This window comes from Semicossyphus pulcher, unplaced genomic scaffold (assembly GCF_022749685.1).
Source record: "Semicossyphus pulcher isolate SPU_LCO1_2020_fin unplaced genomic scaffold, fSemPul1.0.p SCAF_28, whole genome shotgun sequence".
In the NCBI taxonomy this organism is placed as follows: Eukaryota; Metazoa; Chordata; class Actinopteri; order Labriformes; family Labridae; genus Semicossyphus; species Semicossyphus pulcher.
The window spans coordinates 6,771,748-6,789,677 of record NW_027211702.1 but is presented as its reverse complement, the minus strand read 5'-3'; the positions used below and the strand labels follow the sequence as shown (position 1 = coordinate 6,789,677).

Genomic DNA, 17,930 nt, shown 5'->3' with positions numbered 1-17,930 from the left:
TTATAATAACCTGCAGGTTTGGCGAGGACACATCTTTGATCAAACTACCTGGTGATTTTAAAACTTCCTGGTTTTGGATCATTTAAATGATACTCTCAGAATAATCAGTCAATATATTATCATTATTTTTATTTATGCGATAAACTGTATAAAGGGCGGTAATTAAACATGCACCAGATTTGTGCCTTGGGGTGGCGCTACAGATCACTTAAGGCTCCTCAGACTGTGTTACATAAGACTGTAGATGTTACTGTATGTAGGACAGTAAGGTAAGATTAACAGCATGTCCAAGATGGGTGTAACTAATATTTGGTTTACAATAGTACGCTGGGAAGCATTAAAACTCTTAACTTAGATTGTAATAAATTAAATTAGAAGTATGATATATTTTGGTATCATGTCCCTTCGTGGGCTCCGTAGTAGAACATTTCTGCAAACGACAATATCGTCCATCTGTATAATGTGTCCCGATGGCCCCTGAACGCAACACGAGGTTTGACAGCTCGACAGCCAATATGGCGGCTGCTAGCTTAAACAAGCAGTGAACACTGGCGTTTTTTACTGGCATTGTCAGGAGGAAATAACCGAAGCCGGTGAAGAATCACGGACATACACTGTTGGAACTTATTTTTCACCTTTCCTGGTTTATAAGGAGCCGTTGTCCGGTATGTGAAGCCGGTTCGTAACGTCAGACAGACGGGAGTGAACCGACACAACAACAGGGGCTGAGGGCAGACTGACGGTGCTCTGTTTATTCATCTCTGTGAGCCGAGATGATAGGTGAGACATGGATGTATACACCTTATAATATTTTATTCTTCCATTGAGACATTGTTTCAGCCTTGTTTCATGTAACGTTACGCCTGTCTGTGACTGTCAGCTGACACGTCGCTTCTGGCACAATTTAAATGGGACATAGATAAGACATAAGGAGAAAGTATCCTCATTGTGCTAAAAGTCAAGGGTATTATCGTGTGTAGAAAGGCTAGTTAGGTCATTACTGTACCGTAACCTAGACGGACAAACATAATTATAAATGGTTTAAAATCGTACCCTGATTTCTTAATATTTATTGTCATAATAATATAATAATACACTGCACGCTAGTTTTTAACAAAGAAACCAACCAGCCTGAAAATCCTGTGTAGTAAAATCCTCTCTCTCTTTTGTAGTATAATGATAAAATACTTTTCATAATATAAAATAGACAGTCATCTAATAGCTCTCAAAGCATCCTTTGTTAAGGCTATATATAGCTTCGCTCCTGCACACAAACTGGAATTATGGCTCCACCCATGGGTGAATCATATGAGATAATCCTAAATCCACACATAATAAGACACACGCAGCCTCAACAAAACAAGCGTCCAGCTTCTATCTTTCTGCTTCCTTCCCTCCTCATAGACAGCGGGAGCATACGGACTCAAGATCATTCAGATTCAGTCAGTGGTGGGTTTATGTGCAGAATTCACATTATTATTTTCATTAAACTTGCAACATAGATAGTCACTGTATAAAGTACAGGTCTCTATACTCTGTACATGTACTGAGATCAGCCTTTATGTCTGCAGCACTCGCATGTATAAAGATGGGCTTCATATTGCACTATATACACTACTTTCATAACTGTACGACAACATGCAAGCTGTTGCTCATTTATGCTACATATGAAACAAAAACTATTATTTGTCGCGAAGTATGGAGCATGATTTGAAGATGTATAAATCTTAATATATAGCTAGAAAATGCTGCAGGTTCGAAGAGTATCCTGATAATGAATGAAGCCTGAAGATAGGAAAGGGTTCATGTTAAACTTTACATACTAAACAGTATCATGCTAGAATCTTTTGGACAGGTTGACCAGGAATATTTTGACAGTTTTGCTTGAAGAACTATTAAAGGTTTCAGCAGAGAATCCATTTTCATTCAACAAATAACAGAGATGATTAGATTGTCAAAACAGCTTCAGATAAAGATTCAGCATTTATACCCATGCTAATGTTGGCAATTAGCTTTATGGCAACACAGGATTTATAGTATGTGAGTGTGATGAAGGTGTTTTCTGGTTTACTCGAATGTTTCTCAGTTAAATCAAACTATATATCACTTTATTCACGATATAAAATGACACATCTCAAACATATTCCCCATATTAAACCCCTTTAAGTAGATGTTGGAACTGTTTTCAAAGCTTGTGTTTCTGTTTTAGTCACATTTTCTTTCTTCACCAAACAACAAACACACACGTTCTGTGTCTGCAGGCCTTCCTCTCTAAGGTCATGTCTGTCGCAGCTGTCTAACACACACGCACAGCGGCATCTGGGTGGAGGCAGACATACCAAAGTTAAATACCAAACGTGCTCCAGGTTCCTCTGAAGGGCCTCTTTGGTGGAGACAGGATCTATTTTACGGTCGTGTTTGTGCTGCAGGAATCTCACGAAGCATTCAGTCACAGAGCGTCTAATGAACGAGTGTCCTCCTTCCTCCTCTCTGCAGGTAATCTGTGATCCAGCCCCTCACCTCCGCTGCTGATGTCATCACCACCAGCTAAACCCCCCGCCTCCTCCCTCTCCCGTCTTCCCCCCTCCACGGCCCTGGACTCCCTCTCCGTGTCCTCGCTCCTGTCGGGGGATTTAGACGATGAAGGAGAAGGAGGAAGGGGAGGAGAGGAGGAGGACGGGCTGGGGGATCTGGAGGTGAACCCGTACGATGGTTTACCGTTCTCCTCGCGGTACTACTCTCTGCTGGAGGAGAGGCAGAAGTTTCCGGTGTGGAGGCTGAGGCAGAGTCTGCTGGAGCACCTGGAGAGCCACAACATGGTGCTGCTCAGTGCAGCCAGCGGGGCGGGGAAGAGCACACAGGTAACCAGGAAGTAACAAGTACAGTCTGTGAAATCAAGTACTGTCTCTCTATTCATGAACCTCTTCTATTCCTAAACTGGCAGTGAGCTAAAGTTTAATACGAATGAAAGGAAAGATGACATCATCCTCACCCTCATCCTCACATACATGTTGGTATTTATTTCATCAGTTAAAACAACAACAAAAATAGCGTCATGAAAAACTTCCCACAAACCAAATTTAAAATTTGAGCTGGGTGAAATGACATCAAATAAAATAATGATATTTTATGCTACATTATGACCAGCGACAGGTTGAGAGAGTAACAATGATAATCGTGTTACAAAGGCCCCTGTCAGTGGGTGGGATACGTTAGGCAGCAAGCGAACCTTCTGTCCTTGAAGCTGTTGGAAGCAGGAAAAAGGATGTGAGCGACTTTCACAAGGACGACAGGGTCAGAGCATCTCCAGACCTGCAGCTCCTGTGGGGTGTTCCCGGTCTGCAGCATCAGGACCGACCAGAAGTGCTCCATGGAAGGAAAACTGGGCGGCCAGTGCTCGTTGATGCACGTCGGTCAGGGTGACCATGCTGACCCCTGTCCTCCGCTGAAACGTAAGCCTCAGAACTGGACCACAGAGAGATGGAAGAAGGCGGCCTGGTCTGATGAATCACGTTTCCTTTTACATCACGTGGACGGCCGGGTACGTGTGCGTCTCTTACCTGGGGAAGACGTGGCCCCAGGATGCACTCTGGGAAGATGGCGAGTCGGCGGAGGCAGTGTGATGCTTTGTGCGATGTTCTGCTGGGAAACCTTGGGTCCTGTTCATTCATGTGGATGTTACTCTGACACGCACCACCTACCTGAACATTGTTGCAGATCAGATCCCATCGGCTACAGTCTGAGACGATATAACCTCTGGGCAAACCGATGAACGTGCCGGGCGGTAAGCGATAAACGACTTCCTGTCAAGACTTCCTTTTCCGCGTGCTGCGTCGTTACAGAAAGAGAAACCGTTCTCTTGTGATTGACTTGTTATTAACAAGTCTTACCTTTGCTGAAGTTTGTCAGGTCTGTCCGCAAAAGGAGAAGAAATCTTGTTTGTTGAATGGAGGTAGGATCGATCTGATGCATTCGAGGAAGTCGGGAAATCTTAATGCTGAACAGCTTTCGTGACACAGCATCAAAGGAATTCACCTTAAGTTAAATTTTAGCTCTAGAACAGATTGTTAGCTGTTAGCTGTTAGCATGCAGATGTCTGTTTATAGAGATCAATAGGAAGCTAAATCTTCCTCAGATCACACTGATGGAGCCGGGATGGCTTCTATGTAGAATCTGTAAACAGAGATTATTGCAGACCAAGTACACCCCTTCATGGAAACGATATTCCCTAATGGCAGTGGCCTCTTCCAGCAGGATAAACTCATATTTCTCAGGGTGTATTCTTTTTTTCAAATAGACAAAATTAAATCCAGTGAATAAAACTGCCAAGATATCTGCAGAGGCCTCACAAAACCACCTGGAAATGTTTTAACTTTGACGTCTGGTCGACAGCCAACCAAAAACTAGAATATTTGAATATTCAAAAGATCAGTTGTGTCTTCCATCCTTGTTGGCAGTGACCGACGGCCTGTCGTTCCTTGTCCTCAGCTTTCGTTCCTCTGTTCCACTCGTTTGTAACTTTTTTCTCGAGGACATTCCCTCTTTCACCGGTAGCTGAAGCGATGCTTTGCAGAATAAATGGGCGTGTAGTTTGACATGAAAGTAAAAACTGCCGTCAGTCAGAAAATGTAAGTTTATCACCAGCCCCGAATCAAAGTTAAGATGATCTAAACAGTTAAACTTGACTTCATTTCTTTACTAAAGCCGTGTGCGGCTCTGCTCATGGAGGATGTTTGTGTCGGGACTTTCCCTGCGGTGTCATTACAGCTTCTCCTCAGTTCACTGCCTTCAGGCAAATAATCAACTCAGCATTCGAGTGACTCTGCTGTAACCTGAACTCTCACTCCATCACCTGAACACTCACCTGGGATCCTCTTTCCTGCACCTTTACTTCCATCGTCGACGTGAATTCTGCTGCAGAGAAAAACCGAAAGCTAAAAATAGGAACGCTGTTGCATCTTTATATTTGTGGTGTTTCCATGTAGGTCAGAATCACTGACTTCATTTCTCTTCTTTAATTTGAGTCCACAAAGTGTCGTCTGTTTGATACTCTGTGTGTGTGTGTGTGTGTGTGTGTGTGTTTTCTGTCCTCATGATCAGATTAAATATTTAATCAAGGCCCGCTGTAGGCCCGTGTTTATTTGTTCTCTCCAGTCATAATGGCACTTTAGCTGCTTGTTCATGTACTCGTAGAACGTGTGCTCCTTCAGTACTGTAACACAAGGCGGTGACGGGGGGAACGGCTGCTTGTTATTCTGTTTAGATGTTCTTGACGATGTTTTTAAAGATCATGTCAAAGTTTAAGGAAGAAGCAGACAGAAAACTTTCTGTATACCCACATGTAGTATGATCGAGTTCGTTCTTTACACCTTAAAGATGCAAGATTTTATTTGTGCGATTTAAAGTAAGACTCCGGAGTTGAACATTTCTAAGAAGGGATGACTTTGAGAGGAGGTCCCTGTATGGTTTGTAGTTTTTGCATTTGCTTAAGGGTGCACAAGCACGGGCAGATGCCAAAGACGAGGGAAGTCACATTCCTTTGGCCTGTTTTACCTTATTTTCCACAGATGTACAGTGTGTTCAAGATATGCGTAAAAAGCACAGGAGTGTGGCAATTCACAGCGAGGAAGAGGAGAAGTGCTGGTTATCAAACAGATGTAAACAATGCAGGTTTCCAAATGCTTGTTTTTGAGAGAAGTGTGCGTTTAATTTGTATTTGAGAAGCTGCAGAGTAGTTTGTATTATGACAACACTACCTTAATTAGCTTTAACCTCTTTGTGTTCCAGACAGATCGACCTCCTTCACTGCCGTCCACAAGTACAGTACAACAAAATTGGATGGCTGGCCTTACTGATACAGTAATCAATAAATAAAAAACCTTTACTAAACCTCAATTAAAAACACAATATTGCACATTTGCTGATGGACGATAGTATAATACTGCACAGTGTTCATGTTCAGGTGTTCAAATGTTCATGCTGATTGCGGCTATCGCTCAGGGATAAAACCCTTTTTCAATCCTTTGATCCTGAAACACCTTCCAGAGCGCAACAGATCAAACAGGCGAAGCCCCTGGTGGGATGAGTCCTAACGGGATGCTGCACGCTCCTCTGAGGCAGCGTGTGCTGTGAATATCCTCCAGGGACAGGGGAGGGCAGCCGATGATTTTTGGGGCAGTAGAAATGTCTTCTTGTTCACTGTGGAGCAACTGCTGAACCAGGCAGTAACTCGGCACACTCTCAATTGAGCAGCAGTTGAAGGACACCAGCAGTCAGTCCTTCTGACTAACCTCAGAAAATTGAGGCTTTGCTGGGTCTTCTTTACGAGCGCGGTGGTGTTAGTGTTCCTCATGTAGGACCAGGAACCTGAAGTCTGAGACCCTCTGGTGCAGTCCCTGTTGTGGTCGATGTGATACAGATCAGATTCAGCTCTTTGGTTTTACCTCTTTTCAAGCAAACTTAAAGCTTCGCTGATCAATCATTTCTATTAGAATATTTGTGATTATTGTTGTAATTTTATTCGTCTATAAACGATCAAAAACATATTTTTTTCTCATAAAAGACAAAAAAAAGAAGCTAAAAATCTTTACGTTTAAAAAACTGGAACAAGCAAATATACGATGTTTTGCTTTAAAAAAAAGACGGAATTGTGAATCAATAATCAATATAATTTGATGAACTCATCGTTGTAGTCTGTTCTCTTGACGAACAGTCGGTGGGATGGCTGCATGAAAAGGGAAGAGAGGTGCTTTTTGGTTGATGCACATTGATTCTTTCAGGTGTGGGAGAGTCCTGTTCCTCCGTCCTGCTCTCTCTCTGACCTGTCTCTCTCCTCCTCTCCTCCCTGCAGGTTCCTCAGTGGTGTGCCGAGTTCGCTCTGTCCTTCGAGTTCTCTCACGGTCTGGTCTGCTGCTCTCAGCCGTACTCGGTGGCAGCGGTCAGTCTGGCTCTGCGTGTCGCCGACGAGATGGACCTGAGTCTGGGCCTGGAGGTCGGATACAGGGTGTCTCATGATGACAGCTGCACACCTGACACCATGCTCAGGTTAGGATGTGTGGATAATGGGCTTTGTTTAAAATTACATCTAGTCATTTCGACAGTTACTGGGTAATGAATCTCTCCTCAGCTGCACGATTCAAACCAACAGTCAAATCTAAATGGCTGTGAAACGGTTTCTCCATAAAGTGAAATAAAATCCTTTTTTTTAAATAGTCGTCTCTCTTTGTGTACCAGAGCTACGTGTCCATAACTCAAACAATTAACACATAACATGAAATACTTTACAGATGAATATTTTGGGGGTGTTAAAGTCCGTCCACTAAGTGTGTGACAACATGACAGAAAGGATCCCTACAGAGATAGACCTTTTTGTTACAGAGGAAGATGATTGTTTTAACCACACACAGACGTTACATTGCTCTCTGCACACACACCAGACTCCATTGACAAAAACAGTAATTTTACAAGAGTTGCAGGTCAGCTGATGCCTCAGTCTGTTGGCTTGTTTTCTGTGTAATTGTGTGACTTTGGTGTTTTATGCGGTGAGTTTGGATCCAGCCAAATATCTGTGCATCACAAAAAAGACTCAAACGAACTAAATGATCATGGCAGCGATAGACAAGAAACTCCTGTGTTCTGTGAGGTAAAATTACAGTTTTTCTCAATGGAGTCTGGTGTGTCTGCAGAGAGCGATGTAACGTCTGTGTGTGGTTAAAACAATCATCTTCCTCTGTAACACAAAGGTCTATCTCTGTAGGGATCCTTTCTGTCATGTTGTCACACACTTAGAATAACAATCTGAGCCTGTCAGTGGAAACAACAAGAACTTTTAGTGGACGACCTTTGACCCATCAAGGATTATGTTGCAGCCATTACAGCCTGTTTCACTGCTGCAGGCTGAAGGAATCTACTGTATCATCATGTCATCATCATGTCATTTAGACCCCAGTAATAGGTCCCAGAAAGGACGGGAGGATAGTTACACACATGGACTGTAAAAGAGATAAAAGACGATAGAAAACATTTAAGATGAAAACAAATATAAAAAATAAAAGTGTAAAAAGAAAAACGCGCCACTCTCTGCAAACACAGACGTTTCTGTCTCTAACATCCCTGCAGGAGGCCCCATGGAAAGATGTGGTTTAAAAAAAACGGTGATATTTTGCTTAAAACATTCTGTAATCGAGTATCACTGCTCATAATACACCGCTGTATAGCTGTCCTGGCCTCCCTGTGGTAATGTAGCCGACTTTATTGGATTACAGAAGTTTACTATGATAATGTTACAGTTCTTTCTTCTGCTTACAGCCCCACCTCGACTCTTTGTCCTCTGGTCCTGCAGGTTGTTGTCCAAGGCGGCAGAGAAAGTGTTTGAGCTCTGAAAACTGATCCCTCTGTCCTCTCCTGCACAATGATTATGTTCCCATGATGAGCTTTACAAATCCTGCAGGCGATCCTTTTCTTTCTGTGTCGAGGGTGAAATGCTCCCAGACTTTGCGAGTTTTAGGACACGATGGTTTTGCATCGGCTGCTGACATTTTGCTGTGTTTTGTTTACCTGTCACTTCCCGGTCGCTGTTTTGCATGAACAACTCTCAGCAGAGAAAGTGAGGCTGTGAGACGTTTCACCCCTCAGCAAACTCAGCTCCGGAAAACAATGTTATGTCTGAGCACAGCACGAAAAACACACACGATGACGGAACCAACTAATTATCGACAATTACATTCGTTGGCAACTAATTCTGTCATCGAGTTTTGATGAAAATGTCAACTAATTGTTGCACCCCTCTCCCTCAGGTTCGTCAGTGACACCCTCCTGTTAGAGGAAATGATGTCAGACCCTCTGCTGCATCAGTACGGCGTCGTGGTTCTGGACGAGCTGCAGGAGCGGACCGTTCCCACCGACGTGCTGCTGGGCCTGCTGTGTGACGTCTGCAGGCAGAGGCCGGATAACTTCCGGGTGGTTCTCCTCGCTCACCCGACGCTGGCTCCTCGTCTCTCCGCGTTCCTGGGACCCTCAGTCCCTCACCTCAACCTGGACAGTGTCCCCCCTAACAGAGAGGAAGAGGAGGAGGGGGGTGAGGTAGAGGAGGAGAGGAAGGTTGTAGAGACGAACAGAGTGGAGACGTTGTACCGGGAGATTTCGTCAGGGAAGGAGCCGGTGTCTGCAGCCTGTCACATGGTGCTGGATCTGCACAGGAGGGGGGAGGAAGGAGACGTGATGGTGTTTCTGGCCAGTGCACAGGTACAAGCTTAATACACCTCTGAATATTTGTTTTAAACTTCCAAAGAATCAGAACAAATATAGGGAGTATGTAAGTTCTGGAGTCATTTCCTGTTCCTGTACCACAAATGTTTTTGTGCAAATGTAAAACATCAACATCTGACATCGATTTATCTATAAAGAGACGTCTGCAGCAAGTTCAGCTAACAATCTGTTCTACATCAAAAATTCAACTTCTGCGTTTAGATTTCCTGACTTCCCTGAATGCATCATAAATGATGGCTCCGCCCTCCATCTCATGTTACAGTAATTTTCTTCTCCTCCTGAGGACAGACCTGACAAAGCTTCATGTTGTTCCTAATCTGCATCATGATGTTGTTCTTTCAGCAAACTGAAGAGCCGTTAATTAAAGTCGATCACAAGAGACTCTGTTTCTGTTTGGGCTTCATCCCGCTGCAGTAAGCCAGAGTGCAGCCTCTGTGTAACTTCCTGTTTACAGTGAGACTGAGACTCAGCACAGACAGATGAACGGGCGCTCCTCCGGGGGATGGGACGGACCGAGAGATGACAGCGTTTATTTAGCAGACACATCTGGAGGGAGAATTTACCTTTGATCTGAACACACGGTCGCTTCTCGAGCTGCTGACTGGACTGTAAACGATGCAGCGCAGGGAGGAGGAAGTGTTGGCTGGAAGTCGTTTATCATCAAACGCTGGCTAAACCGGAACGCCTGAAATGTTTGCTGTCACTCAAAGAGGATATATCGTTGTCAGATGATAGCTGATGGGTTCTGAAATTGGATGCTTTGTGATGTTCGCTAGCATCTAGAAAGGAAGCTATAGTAGCAACAAAAGTTCTCTTATGAATCAATTCCCCTGTCGACGTTGACCCTGGTTTTTCTCCATCTCTGAGCTAACGTTAGCTTAGAAATAATTCCTACTGAAGTAACCTTACATTATGTTTACACACTGATTTAACTAGATGATTTACCAAGTTAAGCAATTTACAAGCACCTTCAAAGTAACCAGGATTACACTCAGGATTTCAGTCCATGTGGATTTGGCGCCACCTGTGGTCGCAGCTGGTAACAGCAATCCATTTTAACAATCCCTCCCTGCTGGAAAGAGAGTTTAAATATCCAGGCGTATGAGAAACCTCATATGCAAATTCTGATATATCTGTGGTCGGCCGATATCAGGCGGTTATATTGGCCTAGCTCTGAACTGTTGAAACCATTGTTCTCTCTATTGTTTGCGTTTGAGTTTCACCACCTTTGTGTTGCTGAGTGAAACCAGTACACCTCCACCTGAGAGGCCTCTGGAGTCTGCAGGTGTCTGGTGTCCTGGTTCACACACAGAACCACAGAGCTGTCATGTGTTCTGTGTCCATGTGCAAAGATCTCTGTACATATTGACCATGCAGGGTGCACATTTACTCCCTTTGTGTCAACATCTCCACGCCTCCCGATCCCTGACTCTGCCTCCTGGTTTCTATTAAAGACAGAGCCGAGCGCGTGCGTCTGAATTAGCTGATTTCACAAACAAAAGCACTCATAAACTCTTCTCAGGTCATGTGTGTTCATACAAACTGCTTTCTCTTCTCTGCTCTGTTGTGTGTAGGAAACAGAGGAGTGTTTATCCCTGCTGGAGAAGGAGTGTGTAGCTCTGAGTCCTCAGCTCGGGGCTCTCAGGATCGTCCCCCTCCATGCAGGTCTGGGGGGGCTGATCCAGCGTGTTTACGAAGCCGACCCCTCCCAGCGAGAGAACGACAGCTCCGATGGTTCAGCGCTGGGAGCCGGGGGTCCACCGGGTGTCAGAAGGAAAGTTATCCTCACTGATACGCTCGCAGAGGCTTCCTTCTCCCTGCCAGCTATCCGCTACGTCGTAGACACAGGCCTTCAACTCAAAACTGTGAGTTTGTGTTTATTATCGTCAGTCAGCAAACTAAATATTCACATTACCTTTATTTTATTTTTTAAAGGGGATGTGTTTTCTATACCAGGGCTATATATTTTGGTCAAAATGATTTACGGGTACAAAGAGTTGTTTGCTTCAGCCTGCAGCAGTGAAACAGGCTGTAATGGCTGCAACATAATCCTTGATGGGTCAAAGGTCGTCCACTAAAAGTTCTTGTTGTTTCCACTGACAGGCTCAGATTGTTCTTCTAAGTGTGTGACAACATGACAGAAAGGATCCCTACAGAGATAGACCTTTTTGTTACAGAGGAAGATGATTGTTTTAACCACACACAGACGTTACATCGCTCTCTGCACACACACCAGACTCCATTGACAAAAACAGTGATTTTACAAGAGTTGCCGGTCAATTACTGCCTCGATCGGTTAATTTTTTTGTGACTTTAGCGATTTAAACCGCTGGCTCAGACCCAAACCAAAATTTGTGTAACACACAATAACACAAAAAAGACTAACCAACTGATTCAGCTGTGTGACCAGAAACTCCTGTGTTCTACAGTTAAAGTGACTGTTTCTGTCAATGCAGTCTGGTGCCTTTGAAGAGACACTTAGAACAACAACCTGTCAAAACATGTTAAAATAATTACCAGAATTTCACCGTAAGATTGTTCGAGTGTTTTGCTCATATGTAGAAGCTTAATGCAATAAATATCTAACTTCATTTGTAACAGAATTTTTGTAATGCGGGGAACAAAGAGTTATTAGATTAAAGTGAAAACAACAAACTGTCGTCATTCATCTTTCTGCTGCAGGTTTACAATCCACAAATAAGAGCCAACTCTCAGGTCCTGAGGACGATCAGCAAACATCAGGCTGACATGCGAACTCAGAGGGTGAACAGCCACCTTCCAGGTAGGTTCTGATAACCAGCTGGTACAGGCTCCAACATCCACACTGACATACTGCCATTTAGTAAGATCCTATATACCTTAATGTCAAATGCATTAAGCTAAAAATAGCGAAATGCTCTTCTGCATCCTGACCCACAATCCTCTGCAGTGGAAGATAATTCACATCGACTGAGACACAGAGAGAGAACGGCTTCAGATAAGAGAGAAACAAACAATCAAATACAAAGTGAAATAAAGGAACATTTTTTGACATTAGGATTTAGGATTACAATCGTCATGAAGAGAGAACATGCATGCTCGGCAAACTGCGATGCATGTATGAACGAGAGGGTTAAAGGCACGCTGCTAAGACAAAGCACTATGTCGTTATTGTTTGCATGCTGTTTGCAAAGTACGTATGATGTAAGGGCAGATGCAGTACCTACTGTTTTAAAGTACATAAGTGTGAGATTTTAGCTCAGGGACAGTTCAGTGCAGACGTTTGCTGTGTGCAGGCTTTGAAAATGTTTGACTCTGGCGACCTCTAGTGGTGAGATTCAAAGAGACACTGTGCAAAAACTAATTTAGATTTTGATTTAAACTTATTTTCTGTGTACCCAGTTCAACAAACACATGTGAAAAACAATTAACTGAATCATGACTCTGCGTGTTCTGTGGTTGGTGCAGGTCTCTGTCTCCGTCTTTACCCTCAGTCTCTGTATGAAGAGGGGATGGCGGGGGCTCACTGTCCCGGTGTGATGGAGGAGAACCTGAGCCACTTGGTGCTGCTGCTGAAAAGACTTGATATTGCCGACATGGGACAGTGCAAGTTCCTGGACAGACCAGGTACTCTAAACACAATGTACATGTTATTTATCTACCTTTAACCCTGCAGACTGTGGTTCATTGACATTAGAGTACAGTCTTCACTGTTTGTCGCCCTGGTTGCACCATCAGACCATGATCAATGATGAGTCTACAGCAGTTTGCAGCCTTCCGGTTGTATCCCAATAAAATGTCTCCCTCTTCCCTCTCTCTGTCCCTCCCTCTCAGCCCCTGAGGCTCTCATGCAGGCCCTGGAGGACCTTGACTACCTGGCAGCTCTGGATGATGATGGTAACCTGTCGGAGGTGGGCATCATAATGTCCGAGCTGCCGCTGGAGCCGCCGCTGGCCAAAGCTTTGATCGCTGCCTGCGAGTACGACTGTGTGGACGAGCTGCTCACTATAGCTGCAATGCTAACAGGTAGCTAACAGAAGTGAATCATTTCACAGTTTTTTAATCAATGAAAATCACAAGATCAGTACATGAAGTTTATTAATTGATCCCTTAGATTGCCTCAACCTGCAGCCTTGAAACAGGCTGTAATGGCTGCAACATAATCCTTGATGGGTCAAAGGTCGTCCACTAAAAGTTCTTGTTGTTTCCACTGACAGGCTCAGATTGTTATTCTAAGTGTGTGACAACATGACAGAAAGGATCCCTACAGAGATAGACCTTTTTGTTCCAGAGGAAGATGATTGTTTTAACCACACACAGACGTTACATCGCTCTCTGCAGACACACCAGACTCCACTGACAAAAGCAGTTATTTAACCCTGAAGAACACAGGTGTTGCTGGTCTACTGCTGCCTTGATCGGTTAGTGTTTTTTGTGATTTTGTGAGACTTTGGTGATTTAAATGGCGGACTCAGACTCAACACAAAATTTGTGTAACACACAATAACACAAAAAACTAACCGATTCAGTCAGCTGTGTGACCAGCAACTCCTGTGTTCTGCAGAGCAAAATTATTGTTTTTGTCAATGGAGTCTGGTGGCTTTGAGAAAATTGATTTAATGTCTGTTTGTGGTTAAAAAAAATGATCTTCCTCTGTAACAAAAAGGTCTATCTCTGTAGGGATCCTGTCTGTGATGTTGTCACACACTCAGAATAACAATCTGAGCCTGTCAGTTGTCCCAAATGATCACATTGCAGCCTTTACAGCCTGTTTCACTGCTTCTGGACAAAGCGATCTACAGATGCATTTCCAAAATGTTTGTTCAAATTAGCCATTAAAAAGTAGAGCCCTGTTTTAAAAACACCAGAATTACCCTTTAATGTATCTTTAAAATTGATCACTGTATCTGACCTTTGCCCTCTTTTAGCGCCTTCCTGCTTCGTGACAGCAGACCCCAGCAGAGAGGAGGCGGCTGTGACACACTGGAGACCTTTGATGCACACAGAGGGAGATCACATGACTCTTATTAATATTTATAAAGCCTTCATAGAGCGTACGTGTACCTCAGCCTTTGATACATACATGTCTGTTCTAATGACCACTGAGGTCTTATTTATATGTCGTACCTGAGTGATTGAATGTTCTGTGTGTGATGGTTTCAGATAATCAGGACGAGGCGTGGTGCACGACGAACTTCCTCAGTCACGCGGCCTTACGATTGGCTGTGGTGATCAGGGCGGAGCTTCTGGAGGTGATGCAGCGGATAGAACTTCCTGTTTCTCCTCCCGCCTTTGGCTGCCAAGACAACTGCACGAACATCAAGCGCGCCCTCATCTCAGGCTTCTTCCTCAAAGTAAACATCCTGCTTTCTTAAAACTATCACTTCCTTTAGTTCTTTTTATCTGTTTGCTTTGGGATGATAATTGTTTCCTCTTCCTGCGCTTCAGGTGGCTCATGATGTGGACGGCTCAGGTAACTACCTCCTGCTGACTCACCGCCATGTGGCTCACCTGCACCCCTTCTCCTCCTACCTGTGTCGCCAGCCGTGCCCCGACCCCCCCAGCTGGGTGCTCTACCACGAGTTCACCATCTCCAGAGATAACTGCGTCCGCATCGCCTCTGAAGTCCACCCTCAGATGTGAGTCAGAACCAGTTACTGTTTAATGAACGTAACACAGCATCTTTTCATGAGTTAAAAAAACAGATTACAAACATCCGTCTCGTCCAGTCTTTAATGCTGAAGCAGGACTCGGGCTCTTCATGTTGAATTTGTCTGAAGAAATAAAATAAGCTTTGGTCAAATTTGAGTCAATTCATTTGGATAGTTTTAGTCAACGTACATTTTAGTCATATATTGTTTATTCAGTACTTTTTTTAAAGTCTCCTTCTTGTACTGCATTTTAAATTTTGCCTTCCAAGCATTTAACTGTCGCTGTCGTACAGTTACACACAGTGTCCATGTGACTCTACTCTTCAGTAGTACAACAGACCCACTCGTTCCTTCAGAGAGCTACACGAAACATAGCTGACAGGAAGTAACATTAAAGTTACATCAACAGGTGAAGCAGCTAAATCTGTTCCTGAACAGTGAGTGATTGTTCAGATGCATGAAGGTCGCTGATGAAGTTTTGTTCACATACATTTATTACAATTTGTTATACTCTCGTTATATGTTGGTTTTACACGGTGTTAGGTCTTGGATCTTCAATGTGTACATCTGTTTGTTTTTTTTTACCTCGAATAGAACCAGGCTAGCTGTTTCCCCCGCTACCTGTCTTTATGCTAAGCTAGGCTAATTGCTTCCTGGCTCAATGAAAGACTCCCTGCTGACTAAAATTCTTGTTTTTGCCACTGATAGATAGCAATAGACCTTTTTTGTTAAGAGCAAGATGCTTTTTTTAACCACAAACAGACGTTACATCGCTCTCTTCAAAGCCACCAGACTCCATTGACAAAAGCAGTAATTTTACCTCACAGAACACAAGCGTTGTTTGTCTACTGCTGCCTTGATCTTGTTAGGTTTTTTTGTGTTATTGTGCGTTACGCAAATATTGTGTTCGATCCAAAGTTATCATTAACAACTAAAAGTCACAAAAACGCAATCAAAGGATCCTGTCGAGGCAGGAATAAACTAGAAACTGCTGACTTCAGGTAAAATTAGTGTTTTGTCAATGGAGTCTGGTGTGTTTGCAGAGAGCGACGTAACGTCTGTGTGTGGTTAAAACAATCATCTTCCTCTGTAACAAAAAGGTCTATCTCTGTAGGGATCCTTTCTGTCATGTTGTCACACACTTAGAATAACAATCTGAGCCTGTCAGTGGAAACAACAAGAACTTTTAGTGGACGACCTTTGACCCATCAAGGATTATGTTGCAGCCATTACAGCCTGTTTCACTGCTGCAGGATGAACACATCTACTGGAGACATTCTAAAACTTTTTCTGCTCATTAGACCAAAAACTATGGCCCTGTTATAAAAACCAGACTTGCCCTTTAAAGGATAGGGGTAAATAGGAATAAAGACTTCTGTTTATAAAAGGCCAGTATAATGACGGCTCCTCTCTGCTGCAGGCTGGTGGAGCTCGCCCCTCAGTACTACCTGGGAAACCTGCCGTCGAGTGACGGCAAAGAGCTGCTGATGGAGCTGAGGCAGAGTCTGGAGCAGTCGTACGAGCAGGACGGCATGTCGGATCAGCAGAGCAGGACTCACAGAGACGCTGAGAGGACGGGAGAGACCAGCACAGACATGTGCGTCGTCCAATGAGGCTCAGGAGAGGACACTGAACTCACCGCGGTCACTTTAATGTTTGAGCTGAAATCTCATCTGAGGTTTGATCTGATGTGATTTCAAACTGACTTTTACTGGAATTACGAGCTGTTAATATATCGTCCATGCAGTGGCTTTGGAAAATACTCTTCATTTTCCCCATTTCGTGCTCCGTGTCGACTAAATTCTTAATTTTATTTAGAATATATTTTTTATTTAATGAGGGATTTCTGTGTTTCTGTCTGTGGGTGTTAAAACATCATTTTAAATTGTAGCACAACAAAAATACTTTATATGAGTGTCTTTTTTTTCAGCTTAAAGCAATAAGCACTACAAGTGAGCAGAGACACTGTCATCGGACGACCTTTGACCTCTATGCAGATGCTTCTCAGGGCTCACCGTGATGAGATTCTGTAGCTGTGATGTTTCTATTTTCAGCTTTTTGATACCGTTTGTACGTCCGGGTCGTTCTGCCTTTTTCTCTCCAACTTTCTGTCAACAATGAAAACAACGATGATTCTTCTTATCTTCATGTTTAAACAGATTTGTCTGAAATATCTCAGCTGAGTGTTTCTCACTCGACAGCTGCCTCTTTAAAAGTCAATTCTCTGCAGTTTCACTGTCCATTAAGGTAATTTCCTGTCTTGTATTAAATGCAATCTTCAGATTTATTTCTCTGTATTTGTGGTTTTGTTGAAGCTGAACTTCAGAGATTTTTGTTTGGGACCTTTAAACCGGTGAAACAGTTCTGTGCTCTGTTTGGTAAGTTGAAGGTTCAGCTGCAGAGCACACACAGAGGACTGTGTTCATTTTGATGTAAGAAGCAGAAAATCCTGCAAGAGTGAGTGCAGCAGACGTTTTGGAAGTGCAGTGCTAAATTAGTTGGAGTATCCCTTTAAGTGCATGAGATTTAAACTACAGACTGATCTGTATATAACGAGTGGATGCCGCCTCAAGGTCTGAAAACTGAGGTCAGTGCAGAAGTGCCTTAAACCTGCGTTTGTTTCAGTGGCCAGCAGAGGGGGCACCGCCTGCAGTGCTGGTCCGATGATAAGACGAGCAGCCTTTTCAAGACTTTTTGAAGATCAAATTTGTTTAAATTTTACCTTTTAAATAAAATCATGTTTTCAATATCTCTTAGCTTAAAATTAAATAAAACCCTTTTCAAAATGTCAATAAATCATTAACCTTTGAAGTGAGCTCTATTTATGACGGCTCCGGTAACATGCAGACCTGCGTTCTGTGTTTCAGTAACACACTCACACACTCTCCTGTCTCTGGGAGCGGTCGCTTTGAGGACCGCGGTACGATTTTCTCTGTTAGCATTTTTAAGAGCATCTTTTTTGGGCTCGCTGTCTTTCAACATTACACCCGTGACACCGCAGTTCTTGGCTCCTTGACAGGTGTTTAATGACTC

General features: G+C 43.5%; 1 protein-coding gene across 1 annotated transcript; it reads left to right on the top strand.

The window, feature by feature from the left end:
• The first annotated feature begins 507 nt into the window (after positions 1–507).
• Positions 508–17,162, top strand: LOC138605175 (ATP-dependent RNA helicase DQX1-like). Its single transcript, XM_069677291.1, has 12 exons — positions 508–780; positions 2,497–2,861; positions 6,851–7,044; positions 8,796–9,243; positions 10,842–11,132; positions 11,950–12,049; positions 12,715–12,873; positions 13,081–13,272; positions 14,175–14,300; positions 14,410–14,600; positions 14,695–14,885; positions 16,318–17,162. Exons 2-12 carry the CDS (start codon positions 2,532–2,534, stop codon positions 16,508–16,510), a joined length of 2,415 nt encoding a protein of 804 aa, XP_069533392.1. The 5' UTR covers positions 508–780; positions 2,497–2,531; the 3' UTR covers positions 16,511–17,162.
• The last annotated feature ends 768 nt before the right edge of the window (positions 17,163–17,930 follow it).

Coding starts and splice junctions, on each gene's coding strand:
- LOC138605175 (XM_069677291.1), top strand. CDS start 2,532: ATGTCATCACCACCAGCTAAACCCCCCGCCTCCTCCCTCTCCCGTCTT. Junction 11,133..11,949: donor CAGGCCTTCAACTCAAAACT/GTGAGTTTGTGT, acceptor TTTCTGCTGCAG/GTTTACAATCCACAAATAAG. Junction 12,874..13,080: donor CAAGTTCCTGGACAGACCAG/GTACTCTAAACA, acceptor CCTCCCTCTCAG/CCCCTGAGGCTCTCATGCAG.